The 10,272-nt window shown below is 32.7% G+C and overlaps 2 protein-coding genes across 5 annotated transcripts in view; one reads left to right on the top strand and one right to left on the bottom strand.

Annotated features, from left to right (window-relative positions):
- The first annotated feature begins 1,280 nt into the window (after window positions 1-1,280).
- Window positions 1,281-9,536, top strand: LOC102680662 (protein 5NUC-like). Its single transcript, XM_006618381.2, has 7 exons — window positions 1,281-1,673; window positions 4,212-4,444; window positions 5,666-5,897; window positions 6,169-6,768; window positions 8,141-8,578; window positions 8,707-8,896; window positions 9,012-9,536. Exons 2-7 carry the CDS (start codon window positions 4,314-4,316, stop codon window positions 9,200-9,202), a joined length of 1,782 nt encoding a protein of 593 aa, XP_006618444.1. The 5' UTR covers window positions 1,281-1,673; window positions 4,212-4,313; the 3' UTR covers window positions 9,203-9,536.
- A 194-nt stretch (window positions 9,537-9,730) lies between these two features.
- The window catches only part of LOC102679589 (SET and MYND domain-containing protein 4-like), a 2,739-nt gene continuing 2,197 nt past the window's right edge, over window positions 9,731-10,272 (bottom strand). For 2 of the 4 annotated variants that reach the window (XM_006618372.2, XM_006618371.2), the window contains 2 exons: window positions 10,082-10,225; window positions 9,731-10,002 (listed from right to left, as the gene is read on the bottom strand). In XM_006618372.2, the coding sequence (XP_006618435.1) occupies window positions 9,757-10,002; window positions 10,082-10,225 (390 nt within the window). In that variant the 3' untranslated portion in view covers window positions 9,731-9,756. Of the gene's footprint in view, window positions 10,003-10,081; window positions 10,245-10,272 lie in introns of those variants that run through there. The other 2 variants (XM_006618373.2, XM_031511812.1) reach the window with 2 other exon arrangements.

Raw genomic sequence — 10,272 nt, 5'->3', positions numbered from 1 at the left:
AGAGAGAGAGAGAGAGAGAGAGAGAGAGAGAGAGAGAGAGAGACAAAGAGAAATATTATTCGTCGAAATTTGTTAAGGAATAATGCTCTCCGGTTTTCAGCGTGACAACTAGCGTGGTAACGAGAAAAGGATATACAGGCCGCCAACAGACGTCGCTAGGCGACGCTAGGGTGTCCTGGCGCATTGACAAGATTATTCTATATTCTTAGTCCCGTGTGTCGCTTAATAAAGCCGCGACTGTGATCGAGTAGCGATCCGCAAGACGAATCGTGGAACATCTTGGTTTGCCGGAAGATGAGCGCATTGTATTCCCCTTGGACTGTGTATCGAGATAACGTGTCATTTATGTCGTTATATCGTGTCATTAGAGTGAAACGTTACGTAAAAAACGATATCCCTCGCCTCGTCCCTTTATCGTTCTCGTGAAACCACGTGAAACGAAACGAGTGGAAGTCTACTCGCGCGCTTGCACCGAGATAAAGAATCGAATCCGAGAGAAAACGTTGTTCACGATGATGCGTGAAATCTGTCGACAAATCGTTCAAAACTATTCTTCCTTCTCTTCTCCATTGTTTCCTTCGCGGTTTGTTTATCGAGTTTGATCGATGATTTGATAACGCGTTATCGACATAAGATAAAAACGTGATCGTTGTTTAGACATTGAAGACGAGATAAAACGAGGTTAACAATTAACGAGTTTCTTTCTTAGATTAATCAACGGAACGGCGAGGAAAGAGGCGCGATTCGTTCTCCTGATAAAGCGAGGATTAATTATTAATTAAACGTGTAATTATTTTTTCCCTTCGGATCGCGTATCGAATGAAACGAGACGATCGATCCCGGTCGTTTAAGATCGCGCCGATAACTCTTACCTTGCCTAAAATTAATCAGATTTCATTTTTTTTATTTTCTCGTCAAAGGAACGCGGCAACGAAAATAAATAGTCTCGAAATCTCTTCCGATCGATTTATTTCGCTTTCTATTTTTATTTGCGAAGTGCAGTACAGTATGTACATATACCGTGAAACGTTACATACTTGACGATCGCGTCACGTTCACGAGGTAACCCTCGACACAATCGCATTCCCGTTATATTTAGCTCTTAAAAATGGATAATAAAAAGACAATTCGAATCTCGTATCATCGATCGAACAGCTTCAACTGCCATTGAACTTGAAAGGCAGCACCAGCAACCCGAATCAGCTTGCCAAAAAATCTTCATATACACGTATATATTCATATATGTATATTATATATTGAATAGGCACACTGCGGGTGAAAAAAAGAGATGTCAATCTCTCAACGATGAAAAAATACTCTCGAAATACGAAATCTCTTTCTCGATCGGATCTGCATGCAAGCGAATCTCTGCGTGCTCCCCGAGGGGGGAAACCACGTGTACTTATTCGCTCCCGCTTCCACCGTAATAAAAGTCGACCACCGCTCACGATCTCGACCGGTCCGCACCGAAATCCGCACTGTTGGGGGACAAACGGAGGCGGCCCGAGCTTTTCGGTCGACGATCGCGTTCAGTCGACGTTGATCGCTCGGCAAAATCGGGCGGAAACACGAACGTGGTCCGTTGTACAGAGCGTTATAGGCTGGCCGTGGCCGTGTGATCGTGCGTTGTGCAATCGGCGGATACAATACAATACATCGCCAAGGATCGACCGGTGAGTGATTGGCACCGGGATCCTTCTCGTTTTCTAATCACCGATTATTTTTGGAACGGAGAAAAATCGGTTCGTCGTTTCGCTTTCGAATCGAATTCGAGCCAAGAGAGAGAGAGAGAGAGAGATTCTCTTTCTCTCCGCGCTTCGAATTACAAGATTCGCGCGCTTCTCCTTCGGCGAGTGGATCTCCACTCGTTCCTCCGTTCAGATCCTTTGAACGCTCGAATCGAACGACTCGATCGATGAGATTATGTTTCGAGAAGGTTGGAAAGTTTTTTTCTTTTTTTTGGAAAATGAATGAACGAACGAATGAATATTCATACCGTGGGTGGTACGTGGATATATTTTATAGATTGCGGTAAATTCGATCGAGGAAAATGAAAAATTATGTGAAAATAAGAGTTCGACAACAGTTTTGCTTACATCGTTCGAATCATGTTGGAACGCTTGACACGTGTTTTTTTTTTTTTTTTTTTCTTTTTAATTACGATATCTATGCCTGTGCGTCAAGACTCAAGGACAAAAATGTTAAAAATATCTTAATTATTCGCCGATTTCGAGTGTTCAAAGAGGTATGATCGCGATAATCGATTTCGATTTTTAATTATTCTTTTTGCTGTTTCTCGACCGGTATAATCTATCGCGCTAATCCATCGTCAATATTTTTAACGGTATGCCGTTTCAATTTATCGTACCTGAGATTCTTATCGTACGTATCGTGGTCTTAATGTCTTGTTGTTAGTTGCAGTTGCACACTCAGCTCATCACTAAGCATTAAGAATACATAAGAAAGTATGAAGTCGTCTTATAGTCGAAGAAAAAAATTTCGAATCGAAAAAAAAAATATATATATATGAACCGTATGAATCCTTTCCTTCGAGGATTTTGTCTCTCAAAAAGGATTCGACACTGTCCTTTTTCTTTTTTTCACCGAGGATTCATCGAGAGTGTAATGCAACTACGATTACACGATTAATCGTAATAATCTATAATCCTCTTCAGCTTTCCCAAAATATATTTTGATGAACGAAGATTATTAAACGGCAAGGCTTTTACTCGTACAGAAACCAGTTTTCAACGAGCTAGTATGAAATTCAATGAAGAAATAGATGACGTAAAACAGATAGACTCTTTTTCACGTTCAAAGATATCAGGTAATGCGAGGTATTACCGTTTCAGAGCACGCGCACGTTGCATTTATTTAAATAATTTATAAATCTTTATAAATGATATTTTTTTCCGAATCAATTGAATAATTTGTTACATAAAAAAGAAGAAAGAAAAAAGAAAGAACTGCCTTTTCCAATTCATGCTTCTTTCAAATGGCAACTTATATTTTCTTTTTTTTTTTTTTTTTTTTTGGGAATTATTATGGGTATTCGTACTGTGTATGCGTGTGTATGTATGGATGCAACGAAGAATTTTCGCTGACTCGACAGCAAGCAATCGATAAAAAAAAAATAAAATTTCGACAAAGTCGAAATACGGATGGAAGAAATTTTTGCAAAATTTCACGGAAAAATTTGTTTAAACGTAATAATTCTAACTAGCTTCGTCAGTGACACGTAATACTTACGAGTTTATATTACGAGAAAAGACATTGGAGATTCGGCCAAGTTATGTTGTTATGAAGTTTAAATATTTATTAATTTGAGAGGAAACGAATGAAAAACGCGATTATTAATTATCGAAATTGTGCTGTTTAAAATATTTAAAACTAACGTAATAATTTAACGCAATCACGTAATAGTATTTAATTATTGCTTCGTCCTTCGCTTTGATCCGTATAAATCTCTTTTTTTTTTTTTTTCTTACATGATATCCCGTTTCACGATGCTTTCATATTTACCTATTGATCCGGTAATCTATCGTTTCACGATAAATATGTTTTCCCCCTCCCCCCAATATGTTCTTCGATGCTTATTCCTAAAGAAATTCGACGGAAATAGGATTTGGGGAAGACGGAAAAAGATTCGTTACGATCACGTAAAAATTTTTCTGGTCGCACACGGGGAACACTGCGCTCGCTCCCTTCTTTTCAAGGAAAGAAGAATCGTTTCTCTGAAAGCGCGGAGCGTTTCGTTTATACAATAAGAAAAATTAACGAGCTGGAAAAAGTCGCGGCGATTTATTTTTCTTTTTATTCAACGGAAAATTTCAAGGGCTTCCTCGAAATCTATCGATCCGCGAAATTGACACGTTTCTTTGTCTTTTTTAGATCCAAGTTCTAAAAAAAAAAAAAAAAAGAATATAAATAATAATTTGTCGGGGATGAAAAACGGACAAGGGCGATCGATGAAGGTTAAACTTTTTTGTCTTTTTTTTTTTTTTTTTAGAACTTGGATTTAAAAAAGAAAAAAAAAGGGGTAAATTTCCCGGATCGAAAGATTTCGAGGAAGCCCTTGAAATTTTCCGTTGAAAAAAAAAAAAAAAAAAATTTGTCGGGGAAGAAAATCGGACAAGGGCGATCGAGGAAGGTTAAACTATTTTGACTTTTTTTTTTTTTTTTTTTTTTTTTTTCTTTTCTACTTCTGATAGCCGCACAACATCGACGCCGCATGTCTCGTTATCTTTGAAACAACCAGATAACAGCGTGAAATTGAACAAAAGTACAGACGAAAAGTGAACAACGAGGGGAAAATGATGATGGTTATTTGGATAGTGTTCTCCACCCTCTTGGCGTTCTCCAATGAAGTCCTGGCCAATCCTGTCTCCGAGAAGAGCGGCGGACTCACTCTCAGAATCATTCACACGAATGACATGCATTCGAGGTAAAAAAAGGTTTTTTTTTTTTTATATCCTCTCTTTTGCTATTCTTCCTCTTCTCTTCTTGGGAAGAAGAGGAGAAAATAATTATAATTATATATTGTATAATTATATATCGCCATTGGAATGGATTTTTCTATCGTTATTTTTGTAAAAATCTTTGTAAAAAAAAAAAGAAAGAAAGAAGGACAGAGCATCGATCCCGATTCAATATCGATCCAAACAATGGGAAGATAAAAAAAGAAATATTTCGCAAAAATTTCGATTCTTGACATCCGCATTATGCGCAAACAAGCATATTCGATTCCTATTTCTATTGCTCTATCTCTCCATTGTTCCACCTTTATCTTCCTATTATTTTTGATTTCTATCAAATTTCTATTATACAAATCCCATTAAAAATTCTTAACGAACGTGCAATTAAAAAAAAAAAATCCACTCCTAATCTGTAGTGTAACATATTCGTTTTGCTTTATTTATTAAGAAAATATTTAATCAAATGGAGAAAATGCATCGTGTACGTTTAATTCGTACATTGTCCCGCTGTTTATCTTCAACACGTGTATTGTTTCAGTTAAATATTTAATCAGTTGAAATATCAATGACACGCGATCACATTCTACACTAATTGCAAACAGTCTAATGATAATTAACATTAACCGTCGACCGATTTTAATCGTTAATTTTCAATCGTTGATCGAATACTCTATGTCGTGAATCCAAGGCATTGTTGTTCGCTTTTCAATTTTCTTTCTTTTTCTCGCTTCTTTCCTTCTTTTTTTTCTTTTTTTTTTTTTTATATAGTACACGCAATAATAGCTCCACGATTTCGTCCACGCTAGATATGTACGTACGTGTATTTTTTTTTTCCCCTTCTCTTTTAAAGAACGTGTCTCTTAACAACGCGTTACGTCCAATGCCAAGCTAATTTGTTTATCGATTCACCGACTTACGTACGATAATAAAAATGTCAAGTATAACATGATCTTTTTAATTTGTTTCTTAAGTTTCTTACTTACGAAGAAAAAACGCATAATACGAGAATTTAATAAAAACGATTATTTTTGTTCGCAAAAGGCGAAGGATGAAGAAAGATGGAGATCGCGAATTTTACAATACAAGACAATACAATTATAAAAGACTATTATCTTTCCATTCATCTATCCGATCCGATCCGTTGATGCGCAAATAAACGATTAATGAAATAATCGCATGGATATTCACAGATTCGAACAAACGTCGAAATTGTCAGGCGTTTGCTCAGCGAAAGAGGCGAAAGAGAAGAAATGCTATGGAGGATTTGCCAGATTGGCGACATTGATCCGGCAAGCACGAAGATCGGCTGTCCCCTGCCTCTTCTTAAACGCTGGGGATACGTATCAAGGATCTATCTGGTACAATGTGTACAAATGGAAGATAGTGGCTAAGTTCATGAATCTTTTGGCTCCAAACGCCACGGTACGTGTTAAGATCAATTTCCTCCTTTGATTCTTAGATTAAAATTATATATTTTTTTATCATTCTATCGCATCCTCCGGATTCGTTTCTTAACCCAATAATGATTAAAATTCGAAGGAGCAGTTGATGCGAATACTGTTGGAATAATATAAAATTAAGACAGTTTAATTGAATAATCGAATTATTTTTTTTAGAATAATCTTAGGAAAATTATTATTTGTCTTAACAATAACGATATGCCGTTTCCTTTTCTGTTGATTATTAATTACAGAGCTTAGGGAATCACGAGTTCGACGATGGCGTAGACGGTCTGATACCGTTCATCCAGAACGCCACGTTCCCAATTGTGACTTCCAATCTGAATTTAAGCAAACAACCAAACTTGGCCGCCACAAAGTTGCTAAATAGCACGATACTGACCGTGAACGGAGTAAAGATCGGTATAATCGGTTATCTGACGCCTGACACAAGGATAATCTCTAGAACGGACAACGTCATTTTCCTGGACGAGGTGCAGAGCATACGAAGAGAGGCAAAGGAATTGAAACATAAGGGTGTGAATATATTAATCGCCGTTGGACATTCTGGGTTTAAAACGGATAAAAGAATCGCTCGAGAAGTAGAAGATATCGATATAGTGATCGGCGGACACACGAACACTTTTCTTTACAATGGGAAACAACCGGATAGAGAAATACCGGAAGGGCTTTATCCAACTGAAATAACGCAGAAAAGCGGGAGAAAAGTTTATGTGGTTCAAGCTTTCGCTTACACTAAATATCTTGGCAATTTTACGGTAACTTTCAATGATAAGGGAGAAGTAACCAATATTAGTGGCAATCCTATTCTCGTGGACAGTAGTATCGAACAGGTGAGTTTAATTTTAACTCGTTAATTTTGTTCCCATTTATTTTTCGAAAGATTTATGACAAGTTTATTCCCGAGAAGAAGAAAGTTTCCTTACATGAAAACTTCCTTTTTCTATTATATATCGATCGTCAATCTCGATCAAGGATGATGTTAAGTCTGAGAAGATTGCCGTTTTTGAGAAGAGTTTAATAATCGATACTTATAATTGTATATTTTTGATTCCAAGAGCGACATACTTCAGACGAGACGATTGACTCAACGGCAATCGACATCATTCTAGTTCGAAGAAATTTCGAATAATAGATATACATTGATCTCTGATTATCTTGATATCTTTGTGCACTGATCACCAGTTCGATTTGAGAAATTTTCCTCTAACTTGGAGATGCGCGATATCATTGGTTATTTGTCGTGCCCCATCGTGAAAAATCGTCCGATCCTTCTGTTGGACATGATTACCTATTGTGGCATTGTGAAGAACATCTAATTGATACTTCGTTGTGAATACAATCGTGCTCTATGAAAGATCCAGCTCTCGTATTTCCATTACGTTTGTAATACTACTTCAAAAAGAAAATACTTCAAAAAGAAAATACATCAACGATGACAAGCATCAACTTCTACACATATATAAATATACACCAAAGAGTATTTGACACATGTATATATAACAACTTAACAAATCTACCATTATAATATTATTGCGGACGCGAACAAATTTATTTGACGATAAATTAGATAACGAGGACTATTGATCGATATTGAAAAATATATCCTAAATAATTAATTAAGATTATTATTTATACAAATTATAAGAAAAATTGTTGCAATAGTTAGATTTAATTGTTTTTGTTGAATTGCGCATTAAATAGAAATTTTAACATTTTATAAATTAATTGGTGATAATTCTCCAATTATATTTCTTCATATTCTATCATATATACTTATGTTTCTATATTTCTTATCTATCTTTTTTTTTTTTTTGATAATATCAATAAATTTTGATAATAAACTTGATCTAATATACATATATGCTACAATAAATTGGACATGGATAATAACAGAGAAGATTTCTAGATCAATGCATATTAATTATTTATTTATCTGAATTTGAATCAAAAAAGAATATAGGGAAGAATCAAATTCCAAACATGACATCATAGATAAGATGTACGATAATTTATAAATTAGTTCCACAATATTATAATAGAAAAAGCTTTCTCTTAATAAATTTATTCAACAAGAAAAAATATTCTGTATAAATTTTAATTATATGTATAACTTAGTTATAAATTTCATATAATATTTTCTTGTCCTTTATATTTTTTTATAATTGTATTAATAAATAGTTTCTTATTTTTGTTTCTTCATAGGCAGAGGATATTTTACACGAATTAGAACATATGAGAAGAAATATTGATAATATTAGCGAAACAATAGTTGGAAAAACTCGAGTTCTTCTCGAAGGAGATAGTAAAATTTGTAGACAAAAAGAATGCAATCTAGGTAATTTGATTACAGATGCCATGATTGATTATAATGCTGGCGAATATGCAGATCAAAATAGTTGGACAGATGCTGCAATAGCTCTTCATAATAGTGGTAGTATTAGAACTTCTATCACAAGAGCTAATGATGATAAAGTTACAATGAGAGACATTCTTAGTGTGCTACCTTTCCAAAATAACATTGTAAAAGCTTCGTTAACTGGAGAAATGTTATTATCTGTATTAGAATGGAGTGTTTATAATCTAGAAAAGAATAATAGTATTAATCTTGTTGGGGCATTTCTACAAATCTCTGGACTTCAGGTATTTAATTAAATATAACTAATAAATTTAATAAAATACATGTGTTCATATTCATAAAAAATTATTAAAAAATCGGAGAACATAATATAATATTTATATTAATAATAAAAAACATTTAAAATATCTAGGTGATCTATGACTTATCTCAACCAAAAAATTCAAGGATAGTTTCAGTAAAAGTGTTGTGTGCATTTTGCAATATTCCAACATATAGCAAATTAGAAAAAAATCAAAGTTATAATGTACTTCTGACTGATTTTATGCAAAGTGGTGGCGATGGATATTCTATGTTAAAGAATCTCCAAACTCAACCTCTTGGTATATTTATATATAAGTCTTGCCAAATAAAATTTTTTAATATTTATTATTTGCGATTTCATAAAATGTTTAACAAATATAATAATAACAAAATATATATATATTTTTTTTTTAGGTATTACTACAGCAGATATATTAATCGAATATTTGAAAAAACATAGTCCTGTGCATCCTGCTATTGAATGGAGAATTACTTACTTAAATGATCAAATTATGCATATATATAATAATAGTTCTAACAGCATATATCAGTTTATCAAATTAGCAATTTTACTACCAATAATTAGTTTGTTACTAGCAAGATAGATTCTATCTTCTATATATAATACACACTGAGAAACCGACATTCAGTATTTTAAAACTTCATAATTTATATCCACATTTTATGTACGTTTTACCTTTCTCACTACCTCAAATATGATATGTATATTACAAACTATTTTGATGTTATTAGTAAAAATATCATAAATACTTAATTATTCGGTATATAATGAAAATATTTTAATTAATATTTTATATTTTGGATTTTTGTCAATTAATATTTAATAAAAATAATAGAATACATATATCATATATATTATTATAAACATTGAATACAGATTCAAATGTTAATATAGTAAATAAACATATTTATTATAAATATATTTATAATACGATATATAAATATATAGTACAAATATTAATAAATTATTAAATAGATAAATTATTAATAGATATGTATAGAAATATTCTATTTAAAAAAAAAAAAAAATAGCTTCAAATTCATATCTTTTATATATATAAAAGATATGAATATATATATATATATATAAAATATATTATTAATTTTTTTTCTTTGTATAATTTTTATTGTTTATTATTTAAAAATCAGGAATTTCGAATCGATTTCCATTCAAATCATAAACACGTTTCAAAGTTTCTACCACATTATTCATTTCCTCGCAAGGCATTGGCACTAAATCATATAATACTTCAATCATTTTTAACAAGTCATCAACAATATGTTTATCCGATATATTTCCTTCTGTCGCAATATCGACATAATTATTGAATTTTCTTAATACATGATTAATTTTGCTTTCATCTTCTTTCTTCTTAATTAAACTCTATAAAAGAAATAGATTACAAAAATAAATAATAGCAAGATAAAATTTCTTAAAATATTTTAATTATTAATTAATTTACTTTAAAGGATTTTAAGTTGTAATATAATGGCCAATTTTCTTGACATGCTAGACAATCACATTTAAAATAATATTGTTTCAGAAGTTCTTTTTGTCTCTCTTCTTTTGGAGTAATTGCATAATGTTGACCATAATTATCATATAACTTAAAAAAAAGAATATATCTTTTATCACATTATTTAAATTATTCAA

Source organism: Apis dorsata, unplaced genomic scaffold (genome assembly GCF_000469605.1).
Source record: "Apis dorsata unplaced genomic scaffold, Apis dorsata 1.3 scaffold_348, whole genome shotgun sequence".
NCBI lineage: Eukaryota > Metazoa > Arthropoda > Insecta > Hymenoptera > Apidae > Apis > Apis dorsata.
This window is presented reverse-complemented; position numbering and strand designations above follow the sequence as displayed.